General features: G+C 38.7%; 1 protein-coding gene across 11 annotated transcripts in view; it reads right to left on the bottom strand.

The window, feature by feature from the left end:
- The window catches only part of PTPRM (protein tyrosine phosphatase receptor type M), a 499,983-nt gene that overhangs the window by 88,759 nt on the left and 392,047 nt on the right, over positions 1–19,177 (bottom strand). For 5 of the 11 annotated variants that reach the window (XM_087756312.1, XM_087756330.1, XM_087756349.1 and 2 more), the window contains 4 exons: positions 12,895–13,046; positions 9,734–9,808; positions 9,481–9,507; positions 4,369–4,556 (listed from right to left, as the gene is read on the bottom strand). In XM_087756312.1, the coding sequence (XP_087612438.1) occupies positions 4,369–4,556; positions 9,481–9,507; positions 9,734–9,808; positions 12,895–13,046 (442 nt within the window). The remainder of the gene's footprint in view (positions 1–4,368; positions 4,557–9,480; positions 9,508–9,733; positions 9,809–12,894; positions 13,047–19,177) is intronic. The other 6 variants (XM_087756322.1, XM_087756338.1, XM_087756392.1 and 3 more) reach the window with 3 other exon arrangements.

Below are 19,177 nucleotides of genomic sequence, written 5' to 3'. Positions count from 1 at the left end.
GCCTGAAGCATGGGCTTTGGAAATCTAATACTACAAATACCAGTTTAAACAATTACATATTTAAGCAATTGTTATAACATGGAGTTGGCATGACAAAGTGCAAACTTCAAAAAACCACCATCTCTTCTAAAATGCAAGCAGTATGCACACTTGTAAAAACTCAGCAAGGTACTAGTAATTGCATTAGTCATCCTGAAGGACCTGCAATAGTGAATACATTAGTTCCTACCTTTCATAGAATCACGGAATCAGAATCGTTTAGGTTGGAAAAGACGCTTAAGATCATCAAGTCCAACCGTTAACCTAGCACTGCCAACTCTACCACTAAACCATGTCCCTAAGCACCACGTCTACCCGTCTTTTAAATACCTCCAGGGATGGAGACTCAACCACTTCCCTGGGCAGCTTGTTCCAGTGCCTGACTACCTTTTCAGTGAAGAAATTTTTCCTAAGATCCAACCTAAACTTCCCCTGGCACAACTTGAGGCTGTTTCCCCTTGTCCTATCACTTGTTACTTGGGAGAAGAGACCAACCCCCACCTCGCTACAACCTCCTTTCAGGCAGTTGTAGAGAGCAATGAGGTCTCCCCTCAGCCTCCTCTTCTCCAGGCTAAACAACCCCAGCTCCCTCAGCCACTCCTCATAAGACTTGTGCTCTGGACCCTTCACCAACTTTGTTGCCCTTCTTTGGACATGCTCCAGCACCTCGATGTCCTTCTTGGAGTGAGGGGCCCAAAACTGAACACAGGACTCGAGGTGTGGCCTCACCAGTGCCGAGTACAGGGGCACTATCACCTCCCTGGTCCTGCTGGCCACACTGTTCCTGATACAAGCCAGGGTGCCATTGGCTTTCTTGGCCACCTGAGCGCACTGCTGGCTCATGTTCAGGCAGCTGTCAATCAGCACCCCCAGGTCCTTTTCTGCCAGGCAGCTCTCCAGCCACTCTTCCCCAAGCCTGTAGCGTTGCATGGGGTTGTTGTGACCCAAGTGCAGGACCCAGCACTGAGCCTTGTTGAACCTCATGCAGTTGGCTCCGGCCCATCGATCCAGCCTGTCCAGATCCCTCTGTAGAGCCCTCCTGCCCTCAAGCAGATCAATACTCCCACCCAACTTGGTGTCATCTGCAACCTTACTGAGGGTGTACTCAATCCCCTTGTCCAAATGGTTGAGAAAGATATGAAACAGAACTCGTCCCAGTACTGAGCCCTGGGGAACACCACTTGTGACTGGCCACCAACTGGATTTAACTCCCCTCACCATAACTCTTTGGGCCCGGCCATCCAGACAGTTTTTTACCCAGCAAAGAGTACACTCGTCCAAGCCATGAGCAGCCAGTTTCTCCAGGAGAATGCTGTGGGAAACACTGTCAACGTCTTTACTAAAGCCTTTACTAAAGCCTAGGTAGACAACATCCACAGCCTTTCACTCATCCACTAAGTGGGTCAACTTGTCATAGAATGAGATCAGGTTAGTCAAGTAGGACCTGCCTTTCATAAACCCATGCTGGCTGGGCCTGATCCCCTGGTTGTCCCATACATGCCACGTGATGGTACTCAAGACGATCTGCTCCATAACCTTCCCTGGCACCAAGGTCAGACTGACAGGCCTGTAGTTCCCCGGATCCTCCTTCCAGCCCTTCTTGTAGATGGGCGTCACATTTGCTAACCTCCAGTCAACTGGGACCTCCCCGGTTAGCCAGGACTGCTAATAGATGATGAAAAGTGGCTTGGTGAGCACTTCCACCAGCTCCCTCAGTACCGTTGGGTGGATCCCATCCAGCCACATAGAGTTAGACTTGTCTGTGTCTAAAACTTAATCATGGTATATTGAGCCTCTAGGGAAGTGCACACTTGTGCATGCCGAAAAGAGAAATTGTTGCTTGCCATACAGGATGGAAGTAATTTAAATGACTTTTTCTGGCTGTCCTCCTCCCTTCTCTTTCTATCAGATGAAAGAATGAGAAGGGATCTTTTTTTTGCTGGCTTCTACTTTGAGAAGACAGAGTTCAAATTGAATCTGTATCATTCTGCTTCTCACTGGCTATGTCAGAGTCACATCACAGTAAGACCCATTTTCACCTGTTCCTCTCATTTCTCACATTCTAGTTTCCAAGGAAAGGAAATTTAGGACTGTGTACTGGGTTGGTGATGCAGTGCAATTTGGACATGTCCCTCAACTGAACAAATGGATGGGACAGGTTCCTCAACTAGACAAATATACACTACCTGTCATAGTTTAACCCCAGCTAGCAACTAAGCACCACACAACCGCTCAGTCACTCCCCCTCAGTGTGATGGGGGAGAGAATTGGAAGGATAAAAGTGGGAAAACTTGTGGGTTGAGATAAAGACAGTTTAATAGGGAAAGCAAAAGCTGCACACACAAGCGAAGCAAAACCAGGAATTCATTCCCTACTTCCCATCGGCAGGCAGGTGTTCAGCCATCTCCAGGAAAGCGGGGCTCCATCACGCATAATGGTTACTTGGGAAGACAAACGCCATCATTCCAAATGTCCCCCCTTCCTTCTTCTTCCCCCAGCTTTATATGCTGAGCATGATGCCATATAGTCTGGAATAGCCCTTTGGTCAGTGGGGGTCAGCTGTCCCAGCTGTGTCCCCTCCCAACTTCTTGTGCACCCCCAGCCTACTCACTGGTGGGGTGGGGTGAGAAGCAGAAAAGGCCCTGACTCTGTGTAAGCACTGCTCAGCAGTGACTAAAACATCCCTGTATTATCAATGCTATTTCCGGCACAAATCCAAAACATAGCCCCATAGTAGCTACTATGAAGAAAATTAACTCTATCCCAGCCAAAACTAGCACACTACCACATACAAAGGCAGACACAGGGTCTGTCAGGTGTAGCCTGCTCCTGGAAATGGGGTGAGGGGTGGGCTGTTGGTAATCATTATTTGCTTCCTAGACCACATGATAGGGAACTTTTTTTTTAAAAATATAATCACATCATCTTGGATCATAGTCCATATAATGTATTAAAAGTTAACAGAGTATTTCAGAGGTGACAGCCTCAAGTCTGCCTACAGATCAGACACCACAAGTTCTTATGCAGTACATCTTCCTACCTGATCAATCAAAATTATCTCATGAATTCTCTTACACTCCTATGACAATTTTGGCAATTTATAGTCCAACCCTGTGGATCAGTCTTAGGTATTTTTCCTCTGTGAAGTAATATATTTATGCTACTTGGTTTTTGGGTTCAAATCCACTGAATTGTAATCTTGTGGGAAATTACTCGCTGTAGACATCTTATCAACCCACATTAGTGTGTTCCTGTATGTGAGAATCATTCACAAGAATAAACTCCTTAAAATCTGAGTTAAAAGGCAGAGAAAAGTTGACAAACTACATTAATTTTTATACCCGAACAATGAAAATATTGGACCTAAGCAGATTTTAAAATGTCTCAAATCCTCCCTCACATTAGACAAGGAACCCAGGTTGATAAGCCTTTGTTCATTCAAATACATGATTTGGATGAGGAGTGGTGCACTCTTGAGACTCTTCAGCAAAACTAAGCTTTTGAAGTCAGGCATAATACTACCCTTAATTTTGAGCATGAGAGCAAGTTCTGCTTGTTTTTCACTTTTTTCTCTTAGCAAACTGACTCATCTCACAAGGAAGACAGGATCTGCAGTGCAATGTGCTGCGTTCCTATAGTATCTGCCAGGATGTAGTGGTCATGGTATTTAAAACTAAGATGATAACAGGGAGGAACAGGTCACTCTAGTGTGAAATGAAGAAACAGAAGTTGAATTAAAAAAAAAGGAAAAAAGAGAGACTATAAGTTCATATGAAAAATAACAAGGATCAGAGATAGCCTCCAGCTAGTGGGAAACGGTTCAGGCATCACAGAATAAATTTTATAGCCCTACGGGCCTCTCTGAAGATTTGTGCACTTCCTCTCCATGATGAATACTATTATTCCAATAAATACTGCTTGTAAAACTTGATTTCTAAGCTAATATCATGTTACAGGGTAGCTGCGATTAGACAATCTGTGATGTAGAACTTAGGAAAAAAGCTATATTCTTCAACAGTAAAAGAAAATACTGCAAGTTCTGGAAGAACGCTAGTGGACCTGTTTTTTTGAATATACAGCTTTATGCAATTAGAATAGGGCAGAGATTTCCAAGAAAGATTTTTATGTCTCACTCCTCATCCTAGCTGATTACAATCAGAAAATTTCCTCACTGTAGAGATGATCCTTGCCATTCAATATCTTCCTTCACGCAGCAGCTGGCTTACTTGGTTGTGTAATTATTTTTCCTGCTCTGTGGTACAGGTAGCAGACAGATAAAGCCAACAGTGCAGAAGACATAATACTCGTATCATTAGACCTGACACTTACTTCATACTCCTCTTTGAATCCATAGCCTTCTGCACACTTCATCTGGGTGATGTGCTGTAGCAAGTCAGCTACACGGATGGCTGGATGAAGCTGTCCGGTCTGGTAGGGCACATCCACTGGATCTCGCTTCTTGTAGGTATGGGATTGGACCAGGCTGCTTGTGTCACTGACCATCGTATGGGTTTCATCTAGAAAAAGAGTATCTCATAAGGTACTGGCTCATTTTCACTTATTAATAGAAATATAAATTACACAGATTTCTAGAGGAATGGCAGAAATCTGACACCATCAGTATTGCTTCAGTCTGTGAAGGCTACACCAGAAGAACAGTAAATCCATGGAGCAGTTTACACAGGAAAATTGCAAGACTGATTGGAATGAGGCAAAGTCCATGGTTCTACAATGGAAGCATTGCAGAGCAGTCCGAACTCTAATATTGTTTTAAATATCACTAGCTGATTACAAACAGGTTTTAAATTAGGCATTTGGTTCTAAACTGCATAGAAGTTTCATTCTGAAACTTCAACAAGTCCCATGGAATGAAATTGGACTTGTATTCTTCTTACATTACTGAAGTGCTATATTTTACACTGCAAATTTAGAGCAAATGTTTGGAGTGAGCAAAATAAAAAGATGCACAAAATGGCTTATGGTTTCATCAAGCTAGGACTGCAATGGAAATGTAGATCTGATACAACACTTGGAGACAAACTACGAGAGGACAAATGCAAAGGATCATCTGATCAGGAAAAATGTCTTGACTGGGTGCTGAACATGCTTTAGGACCACGGTATGTCATGAGCCATCACATTAGGCATGGAATGTTATATGTCAACTGACATGCAAGCCAACAAACAAGAGAACCCAGTGGGCTGGTTAAAATTTTTATGAGACACATAATCTCCCAACCCTCCACATCTCTTCCATGGGGCAAATGGGCAACTTACCATTGATTGGCACTTTTAAGAAGATACATATCAGAAGAAAAAAAGAGGAGGAGAAAAAGGAAACAGGGCGTAAGCAACAGTACTACATTAATAACTACAGGTAATTTTATGTTTGTAATTTAGTCTTTACAGAGTGATCTCCTAAATGACTCAGATTCTGATCTCAGTTTCACCGTATAAATTAATTGTACTGAAACCAAGGTATCTTACTGTGTGTCAATTCACATAGATGCAACTGAGATCAAAATTTGTACTTAGCAGTAAATAGACAGATGCGAAAGTGCACTCTACCTAAGGAAACAATATGACTTTCTTCCTGTTTAGACGGAATTTTAAAAATTTATTCAAACTTGACAAGAGAAAAAACCCAACCCAAATTCTAAGGTCCAAGTATCATCATAAATATTTTTTTCTGTTTACCCAAATAATTTTACATATCTCAGAGAGTTTTTGATTTTTAACTGAAATTGTAAATGTGGTGCTTTGACTTATTCAAACTACTCCTCACTGGCTGCACACTAAACATAGCAAGGGGTTTATAAAAATACTAAATTTATTAAAAAACTATTACTTTGTAAAATATGTTCTATGAAAGGGAAGCATTGAAATAATATTTCCACATTCGCAAGTTAGATATATTATAGCAGAAAGTTCCACAAATACCCTGGATGAAGAGGTCCCAGATTCTCATGTACACACCAAAAATACTACTTCACCTCATTAAAGGTGATTCTGGTCTTAGTTATACCACTGAAAATTGATGTTAAAGCCACAAAGCTCAACAAATCATATTTCAAGGATTATTTTAGGTTCTCTCAATTCACACTGATATTAAGACATATGAAATCTGGTCCTCAGTAAGCATACAGTCAATATGAACTGTGCATTTAAATCTAAACCAAAAATAACAGAGAAAAATTTATGGGTATGAGTATGGGCATTTCACTGCTTTTCCTGTCAGTTTGCTAACCTGATCTAATGCAGAGGAAAGGGATTCATCTTTTAGTCATAAAATTTGACAACTTTTGTCTAACGTGTGATAAAATTGTACTGCAAAGCACCTTGGGACGCATGGCATGAAGCGTGGTATACAAGTGTAGGTACAGTATGTTGCTGTTGAAATGGCACCTGAAAACTACAAGGTGGCTAAGACACAAAAGACAAAAAAAGTGTAGGAAGTTGATCATGATTTTTTAGGTGGCTTATTTCAATTTTAGAAACAGGTTAGAAAACTTGAGGGTTTTTTTTTGCAAACTACAGAATTCCTTGTAACACAGACTGTTAATAACTAAGATGAAGGCAAAGTTATTAGATAGCAGGGTCTTGTGCTATGAAAGCAGCAGTTTAATCCTTATGAATCTCTTTCCTGTGAGCTCCTTTGTTTTAGATTAATTTTCCTCTCTCAATTTCTTTATCTCTTATAGCTGCATTAATACTATTTTTCTCTCTTTGGGAGTGATCTTTTAAGTTGTTTTTAATAAAATGCTTTCAATCCTTGGTTTATATGGTACATTAGGAGCCATGTGTATTATAGTTTTTTGCTTTGCCTTTGAGGACTGTAGCATGAGCATTTCAGGCATAACAGTCCACTGTTTTTCAAAGGGTGAGCTCCTCCAGATGCAGTGTTCATATGCAACGGGGAGTTTGTCCGGCTTAAATACTCCTACAGCTGCAGTTCTACTCTCCACTTACTCATTCCCATCGAGCTGTACAACACTTATTAAATAATATATTTATTTACTAGTTATATGAACTCATGGCATGGAAGGTGTCTGGAAACCCAGCCCAGTATCTTTTCTGGGCTGAGACTTTTTTATTTCTCTGATTTCAGATATATGCACATTACTGATACTAAACAAATGACCTACACTCATGCTCAGCAACTATAAATTTAGCCACTGTTATGTAAAGTGGTTTTTTTTAACCTTAGGCTTTCACTTAGGTTATTAGACTAAGCACGAAAGTTTTCCCTTAAATGTAAGAAAATTTCCACATATCTGAAACTGAGCAGTCAGAATGTTGCCTTTTGCACAATTTAAAGAGTTCACCACTAATTATCAGTCTTTTTTTTTTTGTTTTTTTCAATTGGCTAAGAAGTTTCTAATTTGCCTGAATAGTCCAAAGATCTTGCTGTATAAAAATTTGGAAATGGTAATGTGTTGTGGCCTTTCTAGCAGATTTTGAAAACTAAACTCAACCTTTCACCAGACCTGTCCCCATCCCAGGAGGTCACACTGAAAAGTTCATTTAGTTCTAACTACAGTCTTGACTCTGCAGTCTAACACAACCTCTTTGGACACTGGAAGATAGCAAGAGCAGGTATTAGTTGCAATTAAACCTCAGGATTTTTTGTTAACAGCTATATTCCTCTACTGACTTGAGCATAGCTGATTTGAGTTACCTCAGATAAAAGACTGTTCCTATACAGGCAGTCATAAACACATTTTGGGAGAGAAACCTGGTCTGAATGGAATATCACTCATAAAAGGGTATTAAATTTTTAACATGCAAGGCTACAAAAATATTTATTTTCCACAGTGAAATAACTGGAAGATTTTCTGAGATGAGTAAGCACAGGTTTCCGTAGCAGACCATAAAATACATATCTAACTAATTCAAGATTTTACAGACTTAGTAAAAGCAAAGACTTTTTTTCCAAGTGTTTGTCTGATATCTGAATTACTTGCTTAGAGATTATTTCTTGTGGGAAAAAATGCTAACAAATAATTTTACCATCATTATTATACAGCAAAGGATCACCAAAAAAAATCAGAGAAATCATTAACTAAAACTTAATAATCCAGATAGGAAATCTCAAAGTTTTTCTCCTGATAATAGTACTTTTCTCCTTGCCCACCCACAAGGTCAGAAAGAACATCTACTGGATGAAGTGTTGAATGAATGCTAAAGCACACAAAAAAATCTAACATCTCAGGCAGTTAAAAGGCACTGCAAATTTCCTTTGCATGCAGATTATTACATTGTTACAGTCACTACTGTTACCTTCTTCCAGATTTACATAATGGATAAAAATGCACAAGTTCCTTCTCCAAGTTATCACACTGAAATTCACTGCGCTAAATATTCTTTCACAATAACAAATTTTCAAGATCACCTTCCTAAACTTGTACTTCTTATATGCTTCACTCTACTTTTACTTAAGCCTGTTTAACTTACAGTTTAAGGGCAGGAATGAGCTAAGGGGTCTTATATTTTTTACAGTGATTTGAAGAAAAAGGAGGAGAAAGAAAAATATTTGCTGTAAAAATATCAGTTATTGTAAAATGAGTAAACAAATAGGCTTGGAATTGGAATTTGAATTCTTGCTACAGTGTGCTGTTATATTTTCACTTACTATTTAAGAAAAAAATCTCCCTGTTTAGTTTAAAGTTAGTATGGGAAGGAGGTGTAAATGAATACAAGCCACAAAGTGGTTAGAGTTACTTAAGCATTGAAAATGCAATAGGGCCTCATGCTTACTGTTTTATCACCGCAGAAACCTCTCTCTTTTTGACATTGGACAATAGCAGGTTTTCCTAAATTCCCAGTGGAAATGCTTTATACTTTAACTGTATGTTTTTAACCTACAGTTCTACTTATTTTGTTTCTATGACACCTGATGCATAATAAACTATGTACTCTAAGTGTCATGCTATCATTTTGCTGTTCAAAATACCATCTCTCCTCTAAAACTCCACTTTGACAAGCATGTCAGAAACTGTGCGGTATTGTGGGAAGAAATGATAGCTGGTGGATGGCCAAAACTGTATTTTGTCTGATTTTCTGTATCATGAATAGTCTAATTAGGAAAAAATGTTATTGTTAAGAAGTGACATCTTCAGTTCCGAGATAAAACGGAAAAAAATGAGGGAAACTATTTCAATTGCTGTGATAATCAAATTCTTTTGTGTCACTCCAAATACATGCATAAACATTTCCTCGCAAATCCACTTGTTAAAATTATTTCTCTCTTTTCTCCCCTGACTTGCACTATGACAGTAATCAAGCCTGATAACTGTCCTTAGCATTCTCAGTGTAGCCAAGACTACCATCCCTCCCTTTAGCAGAAAACGTCAGCTTTTTGCATACTATTGTCTGTACCCCAAGAACTGTGACTTTCTAAATTACTTCAGCAATAAACTTTGATAAAGGGAAATGTTCTCACCTAAAATTGCAGTTGGCACAAATGGATCTGTCATACATCATAAGCAGGTCAATGCAGAAAAGGTAAAAAGAGAGAGAACAGTAAATGATGGATAAACGTTCCCGAGTTTTCTTTCAGAAAGCTACTGTAAGCAACCAGTATGTTGCTTATATATGTATTAAATTTCTATGGCAAGGAGTATAATAACATAATTATATATGCTTTTACTATGAAAAGGTCTATATAGGGTGGAAACCAAGAAAAAATTGGTTACCTGGGTAATAAGAATTAGGCACTGTTGTGCTCAATGTGTTAGTTTTCATTGTAAATGAAGATGGTGAAGATACAGCTGCAAAGAGAAACAGAGCTGGTTAGAGACAGCGAAGTGCTACGTGGCTATTTGAGCTGGGTGATACAGCGTATGTGATTGACTTGGTTTAGAGTCAATCCTGTTGTGTTTGTGGCACTGGAATCAGGACCGAGGGAAAACCAGGTGTGTCTAGTGAATAAAATCGCTCATTGAATTTGATCAATTCTCTAAAAAGAAATGCCATCAGAGAAAGCATTTTCATCAGCGATTACAAATATACTTCTTAAATCACAAGATTAGACTGAATACTGATGCTTGAATAAAGACATCACAATGACAACAGGTGTTTTTGACAGAAGCTTTGATCATTAGTAAGTTTACTTAATAATACTGTAAATACTGTATGCAAATATTCTACTATAGTTAATTTTCCCCTCTCCTTTCTTTTGATTTGTTCAGACAGGTAGATAATGTGTACACAGATACTATTATTCACTGAATATTACTCTTTAACAGTGGTTTTCAGGGAGTGATACATAGATAAATGCTCAAATTGGTATTTAATCATTTAACCATTTGTAAAACCTATGGAAAAGCCCAATGCAACAAATTAAGTTCAGTTAGTTGCCTGGTATACAAAGATCATGTGAAATACCATTGCAAGCACAGATACATTCAACAGGTGGGAGTTAATCACAACATTTTACAGGATGTTCAGCCAAAGAGTCATTATAGGCTTTTAAGCAAAGCTTATTGCAAATTCAGCCTTAGTTGCTTGTCTACACAGCTCAAATTCAGTCATATCAGTGAATGTAAGCACATCCTGGACACTTATAAACAGACTAATAGCAATTTGTGAAACAAAAGTAGAGTTGAGGAAGACGGGATCTGCTGGATAAGGAGTGAGATTACTCCTGCTGACTTTCATCCATCTTTTTTGGTTGATCTTCTAGGGCATACAGTGGCCAGCCCTTGTTAAGATGGAGCTATCTGAAAACTGGCTTAAATAATGCTGGCAGTTATCACTTATCCTATAAATGAATGTACCTGAGACTACTTTCCTTTGATTATGTCTCCTGAATCACTGGATGGAAAGAACAGAGTGGTATTCCTTTTAGGTATGGGTGCAGAGATGAGTTGAGGTCGGGGCTGCAGCAGCTAATAAAACTGGCTAGATTCAGAATGCAGCCAGGAAAATAAACTTTCATAGGAAGTAGGAATGTTCTAAATCTCTCGAGTACAAGGGCTTACACAAAGATTATTCCTAAAGACTGTCAGACTGCTTCTTCTGGTGATGACATGGAAAGTCTAATTAGAGGTTCTAGCCCTCAAGTGGTATAAAATACTTGCTATGCCAATAATTTCAAATTGGTTTAACATGGTTTACATAAAGGATTTAGTCCCAGGAACCCATTGCATCTTCTTTGCTTGCTGTGACCATTCAGTAACACCATTGGAAAACTACATCACTGTGCTGGTTTTGGTTGGAATAGAGTTAATTTTCTTCATAGTAGCTACTATGGGGCTATGTTTTGGATTTGTGCCGGAAATAGCATTGATAATACAGGGATGTTTTAGTCACTGCTGAGCAGTGCTTACACAGAGTCAGGGCCTTTTCTGCTTCTCACCCCACCCCACCAGTGAGTAGGCTGGGGGTGCACAAGAAGTTGGGAGGGGACACAGCTGGGACAGCTGACCCCCACTGACCAAAGGGCTATTCCAGACTATATGGCATCATGCTCAGCATATAAAGCTGGGGGAAGAAGAAGGAAGGGGGGGACATTTGGAATGATGGCGTTTGTCTTCCCAAGTAACCATTATGCGTGATGGAGCCCCGCTTTCCTGGAGATGGCTGAACACCTGCCTGCCGATGGGAAGTAGGGAATAAATTCCTGGTTTTGCTTCGCTTGTGTGTGCAGCTTTTGCTTTCCCTATTAAATTGTCTTTATCTCAACCCACGAGTGTTCTCACTTTTACCCACCGGGGGGGAGTGAGCAAGTGCTTAGTTGCTGGCTGGGGTTAAACCACAACAATCATGATGATGGAAGATGAAGTCAAACCTCTTGATCTCTTCACAGAAGTAAGCAATCTCAATGTAATGGTATATTCTCACCAGAAAGGCAAGTCAGATTTTGAAAGATCTATTTCAAAGCAATTTCAAAAGTAACTTAAATGCAAATTAACATTGCAAATTCTGATCCTAATGCAGCTGAGAGAAGTTTCACTGTATAAACCTCACAGAGTGTTTGTACAATTGAGCTCGTCAAAGATAAGTTCTTTAGCATGTTATTAAAGAGTGGGAGTTGGGCCTTGCATGCTGTTAGTACGTGAAACAAAATTCAATTTTTGACAAATTCTGAAGATGTTAAAAAACACTGGTATACAAGAAAAACTGAGGTTCCTTAAGAACTACAAAAACCAAGAAAGTTTTCTGAACACAGTCATTCTTTTTTCATTCTTTTTAACAATTATAAAAAACTATTCTTTTTCCTGGTCTTTGCTCAGTGCTAACCCCTAGACAGGAGTGAGTCCTCGACTAAAATTCTAATGCAGGAAATTTTATATCCCAAATTTTATTTATTTTCAGGGTAGATCCAAGAAGACCCAGGATATTAGAGAATCTCTTATGAAATTGCAGAGCATATAATTCCACTGAGCTCTTCCTTTGCACAAGCAACAGGAAGAGCATCATCTAGAATTAGAAATAATAAGACAATCAGATCACCATTATTAAGTTATGACATTCAAAAATAAATTTCGCCTACAAAAGAAGAACTGAGCAGGGGAAGCATTTGAAGGACTTGGGACAGTATGAGGGATAGAAAATTTTTAACATAATAGAGATTGGAGAAAGATAAAACTACAGCTGTTTCAGTAATATCTTTGCTTTTCTGCAGAAGAAAAGGATGGACAGAAAAAAGCTCAATTATCCTCATTATTTTTAAAGAAGTCTATTCTTGATGTCTGCCTTGCTCATTCGAATACACAGTGTAATGTGCTGCACAGTGGGAAACTCTGGGTCCCATGGATTTTCCATGACTGAGTAATGAAGAATATTTTAAAAACCATTTGCACCTTTCTTCCACCTTCCAAAAAAAAAAAAAAAAGAAAAAGAAAAAACTTACATCTCCCATTTAGATTGTGCGTGTCCATGAAAGAGAAAGCTTCATCACAGTTGGTGCCTTGCTCAGTGTAGCTTTTATCCATTGAATTCACCATCACTGTCATTTCCTGCCGTGTACTACTCAATGTCTCTTTCCGCTTTTTAGCCAATTTTCTTAAGAAACAAATGTTGAGAAAACAAAAGAAAAAAAAAACAACACTCAGTGAGCAGACATAGTCTTCATGTTGTTTAGATCAGTATTGCAGTTTGTAACCACATTATTAAGCAATATATGTACAATTATTCCTGTATTTCTGGAAACTTAAATTGATTTCACAGTCATGACTTTCAACGGCATCTGATAATCAAGGGATAGTTGCCAATGCCCTGACTTATGATGAACAGCACTTTAATCCTTGGGAACCACCACTGAATTAAAGGGGACTGATTGGATACAAACGTGATGTGAGTTACTGTATCAGAGGCTACATCTGTTTAAATAGATAAATAAAAATGGTAAGAGAGAAGATTTCACTGGAACCAACAAATCAGTAACAATTTACACTTCACATGTGTAGAACTGTCTGGAGCTGTTTCATTGAGACACCATATAATACAGCTAACTGTTTTACATCATACTGTGTAGAATACATTTGATCTCTTAACACACTTTGCACAAGCAAGTGACGCTTTAAATTGACTTGCATTTCTAAAGACTATTTTCTGTCACTTGATTTCAGGAGAATTAGTCACAAGACTTAGTTGCTTCTGAGCAGGAGTAGTCTGTCAGAGACGAGATCTTGATTCTGGTACTATAATAGTGATTCATTAAGCCATAGAACTGCTTTGGATGCATATACCTCTTTTTTCCAGATCGGTCTGTTTCTGTCTAAACTAAAATCTTATGCTTAGCTACTATCACAAAATAACATGTCCAAAACTCTTGATTTTTCCTTCAAGCTTTGCGAGATGTCTGTGATCCTGATGATGGTGGATCCCATGCCCATTTGGCTTCTTTCCCTGGCCTGCAACTCTGTCTTAGACCAATCCTTTCCCCAAGTCTTTGCCTACAGCCTTCATTTAAATTTTTCAGATTCCTTCTGTGTAGTAACTTCAAGGTATGGGTTTTACACGGAAATAACTGCTCCACAGACTTCGATCTTCTCATATCTGTTTGTTCAATGACTTTTCCTCTGTGGAAAATATAATGAACCAGCTCATATCCATCCACTAGAAAGATCTTTTAGATATCTTCAACCAGAACTTACAGGAGCTTATTATCTCATCTATGTTTCCTTCCATTTCTAGAGGCCTACGGCATCAAGCATAACCAACTTGTGCTAACTCTCAAAGCCTTTCTCTTTGTTAACTCTCATTCAGTATGAAAAAATGATTCCCATCACAGACAAAAATTTTATACCAGCCTCCACTGGATTTTCAAACAAGCACATGTTTGTCTCCCCTCATGTTGCATAGGAGGAGCTTTCTCTAAACCTCCCTACTGACAGATCATTATTCTGCTTCAAATCACTGCCTGCAGACACACTTTGCAAAGTACTGATATTACTGCTCACTATGCTGATCGGTATTGCCTCAGAGTCTCCCCATGCTCCCCATCTATCTACCTGTTGTCTCTTATCTTACACCTAGATAACAAGCCATTTGGGCAGGAGCTATGGTTGTGTTCTGCACTGATATAGTACCAAGCACAGAAGTACCTTAGTTCATGACTAAAGCTCAAAAGGCCTTTGAAACTAAAGTCTTGCTGTTAATAGAAGTAGTAATAGTAAATGCAGGCATGGTATTGGATCATTGCACACAAAAGTATTAAGGGTCACATTTGGCCCTCAATAAGGTGCTGGATTGCCACTCCATTCATGAGGGCATGTCCCCATGCGAAAGCGACTGAAGTACTCTGCCTTAAAAACCTGCTACAGTACCTGCAGTAACGAGTAGCGTGTACCTCTTTGCTCATCCCAGCCCAGAAGTCACCTGTGTTAGCTTGAGCCACCATGAACACACTCTAGATTGCGACTGATGCTGAGAAGGAGAGTGCTTATGGTCAGTTGGATGGCAGCCACCTGTGGGACTCTGTACTACACTAAGCATTTAGATGTCCAACAAAAACTCATCCATAAATGTTCATTATTGGGGATTAAGAAATTCACTAATGATAATATTACAGTCCAGCTAAGAAGGAGTGCACGATAAGCAGTAACAACTCACATCCTTCCTGTAGATGAAGTTTAACTCCTGATTTTGTAATTTGGAATATCTTTGGTGGACAGCTCATAAACAAGGTTTTATTTCTAAATTTTGATTTAATTTTAATTTTAGGAGATCAAATGGAGGAACTTCACAAGTCCCTTTCTGATCAACACTAATTTACTTTGTAGACTTGATAACAAAACTGGTTCTTTATTACTTCACAGAACTCTCTTATATCAGGGACAGTAAAATTTCACTCAAGTACCATAAGTACAACAAAAGTCTTACGTCTTTGCATCTTTCAATCTCCCCCCCTCCTTCATATCTAATTGTAATGAATGAGTGATATATTATTTCAAGTAGAATCTGACATGTATCTCCTAATGCATGAATGGAAGTCCTTTATAAGGACAGGCTTATCAAAGTGATAACATGAAACGGATATATTTTTTCCTCCTTCCACCCTTAACTCAGATGGCAACACACTAAGTCATGCATGGCTCCTCTTCTGATCCTCTTTAGCCTTAAGCTGAACGTACATACAACTACTCCCACCACCTGCCAAACACCAGGCAATTCCCAGCTTAGCTGGGTTGTGAAACCAGAATCGGAACAGTGACAACGACAGCATCCACAGTGTGGTCACTGAAACTTATCCATAAGGCACATATCGTAATTATTTTATTTCATGGCTGTGCAAGCCATAGGAAAGTACTTTGGGACAACTCAGCACTAGAGCAATGCTTCAGGAAGGCATGCAGAAGCAGCTTTTCTTCATGAGACTTCCCTCTCTTCAGGCTGGAATCAGCAGCTTCTCTTTAATCAGTTGTCAATCCAATTAGCTATCTAAACACTGCATACTCACTAAAGCCAGGAAACTGCAGTATGTAGTGGCCTTCCCTTACCGATCAGTGGACCTGTGAGTACTATCTCTATATACAAAACCTTTAATCGCAGTCAGTCTCACAAGCTCAGCACTTTCTGCAAGAGTTCTTGCATGTGAACAATGTACTGGTGAACAGGTAACAACTCTTCCTTAACAGTTTTTTAAAGAAAATTTACTAGGAGAATTGCCCTGGGTAACATTGTAGCGATACTGATCCATATCTGAAAATCCACAATGTGGTAAAATATATGATACCAGCCACTCAGTGGGATTACAAAAAACCCCCATGCTCTGCAGGGTGCACATCACAAGCATCTGCTGTTACAGTGAACATCCTTTATTTTATAGTAAAAATTGTACCCTTCCCAAGGAAAGCTAGAGTTCTTGCTTATTACACCAACAACATGAAGCTCAAATCTTATAAAAAGTCAGCTAATTTTCTTAAAGAAATTACACTAACATTTTCTCATTTCCTTCATTTTTGGTTTTGGTCCCATAATCAAGCTATAGCAGATTGTTTTTATGACAGTAACAACTGTACAGTGCTTCTCAATCTGAATCTAATTCTGGAAATAGGTCTTGTGGGAAAAGTTCAAATCTGGAACAACTGTTACAAGACGAGAGCGATACCAGCCAGACTTTTGTACTGTGAACAAAAACACCCACTGGACTGAGTCGAGTAAACTTTAGCTGAATATAACACTTTTTACATCTGCAGTTTTCAGATATTGCTGAAAGTGTTGCAGTGCTGCAGTCTCTGCAACTCATCCTCGGGAGGCTGTAGCTATACAAGATTTAAGAAACTCGTAAACCCATGGTAATTCACATCACCATCACCACTCATGCTCTTAGATTCGAAGTAAATTTTGGGGGAAAAAAAGACTTAAATATTTGATCATCTTCACTCGTGGAAAAGACACTTCATAGATACTCTCTGATGTTCCCTCCTTCTTAAAGGAAAAGAGATCTACAGCCAAGGGAAAAAATAAAACAGATGGAAGCTCCCATGATGATTACCTAGGATGAAATTCTTTATGTAGGGAAAACAAAAATGATCAGCTTATCACACAAATAGTGTTACCTTCACTATATGAGGAAAGAGACTATACTATACCAGTCTCAGAAAAGAGGAGCCTGATATTCAGAACAATCTCAAGACTAGCTAGGAACTGTTGGTATTTTAAGGCACAAGAAATTGTGAGAAGTGAGCTGGTGCAATGGTAAAAATACAGCAAAATGCACAGTAGACAAACATACAGACACCCCCAAAAAATTGTGTGGGATTTTGGGTATTGTTTACTCTGTTCTGTTACAAATATTAATAAAATCAGCCTAGGAAAATAATAAGCTAAAGACTTCATCACAATCTGTCCCCATTTTATCTGCCACCATGAAACTCTTAAATGCTGCATTTTCCCCTTTATAGTCCCTTCTAGTTGAAAGAGTCACCTTGTAAAACTTCTGCAAGCCTGCCTCAATACCTTTCTCAAAATCCTCCTCTGTGATTTCTGCCTCAAACCCTCCAAGAAACCAATGCCAATAACTGTTAAGTTGCTGCTACATTATCAGCCTCTTTTTGGTTCCTTTTCCATCTACTTATCTGTATCCATTTCTCTGTCCTGTCTTGACTTAAATAACAAGCTCTTTGGGACCTAGCTTGCCTTTTCCCTTCATGTTTATAAAACACTAGGCACAAAGCACAAGGCACAATGGGACACTACCATAGTTAAAGGAATGTAACAACAGTAAAAATAAAATTAAAAAAAAAGATGACTGGGCCTGGTAACTGGAATCAACTCAGGCTCTGAAAGAAATGTGCCTTCCATTTTAATTTAGGAACAGTGAGAAAAGCATATTTATTTAAATCAAGCAAAAGCACTCACTTTCTTCTTCCCAATTCCAAAATGAGTGGTACTCCCCTTTTTGTATCAGTATGCCTCTTTCAAGCAAAGAAAGGAGAAACAAGACGCTGCTACTTTCCACAGCTCCAGCAACACACTACCATCACCAAGATACTAATAAACACAGTGAGATGAAATTTGTAATAGTACTGCTAAAGGAACTGGGCTGAATTTTTTCCTTTAATTAATTCAATGAACTATTGCACTTACTGTAACTTAAGATAAAATAGTTTCTTCTTATACACATATTGTTTCAAATTTTACTTCTCTATTTGTGGACAGGTCACATAAATGCTTCTGATAAAGAAAGGATTGGAGGCTTTAATGCAACCCACTGGTGTGGTGCACTTGTAGTTACAAAAGGTTTTAATAGTTTGCTCACCAAACCCCTTTAAGAATCTAAACTATAATCACAAAGATCCTTCGGTAAAATAATAGCCGGTTAAAAAGATACAATACAAACGGTAGGACTAAATGGTCATTTTTCACAACAGAGATACATTACTAGTGGGTATCCTACAACAGTGCATGTTGGGATTTGTACTATTCACCACATGCACACTGATCTAGAAAAGGGATGAAAAACATTGTTGTCCACAATGCTTTTGGACAACACAGAATTTTTAATTGGGAGTAAAAATTAGAAATAGGGTTAAAAAGTTACAAATTTATCTCAAGAGGTAGAGTGACTGGATATTCACTTAAGAAAAAAATCAGTGTTGACAGATATGAAGTCATGCATATGGGAAAAATAATCCTAACTACATGCACACAATATTGGGTCTAAATGACTTCGTAAATACCAAAAGAAAGAAATCTGGCAGTCACTGATTCTCTGAAGAGAAAAGTTCGGTGCTATGTATGGTCAAAAAGGCAAAAAGAAGTATGAAATGATTAGGTAAGGAACAGAGAACAAAATGAAAAATGTCATTAAGCCACTGTATAAATCTATAGAGCTCCCACATTTTGAACACTGCATGCAGTTCCGCCGTGTGCAGATTTTCTCAAACTGGAGAACATATACAGAGAGGTGATAGGAAGATCAAAGGAAGAGATCCTACCAGAAGAGCAGTAGTTCCTATATAGATAAGGAGTCCCCAGTTTAAAAAAGAGGCAGTTGAACTAGGAATATGATAAAGGTATATAAAAAAGAAAAGCATGCAGGAAAATAAGAAATTAAGAAGGAATTACTATTTCTCAACAATGTAAGAACCAGAACCAGAGGGTATACTGTAATTTTTTTAAATATAGAAGTAAATACTTTTACACAAACCAGATAATTATGGAACACATCACCACAGGACTCTAGA

Source organism: Nipponia nippon, unplaced genomic scaffold (assembly GCF_047370975.1).
Source record: "Nipponia nippon isolate SJK-2023a ecotype South Korea unplaced genomic scaffold, ASM4737097v1 scaffold_1, whole genome shotgun sequence".
Classification (NCBI taxonomy): domain Eukaryota; kingdom Metazoa; phylum Chordata; class Aves; order Pelecaniformes; family Threskiornithidae; genus Nipponia; species Nipponia nippon.
This window is presented reverse-complemented; position numbering and strand designations above follow the sequence as displayed.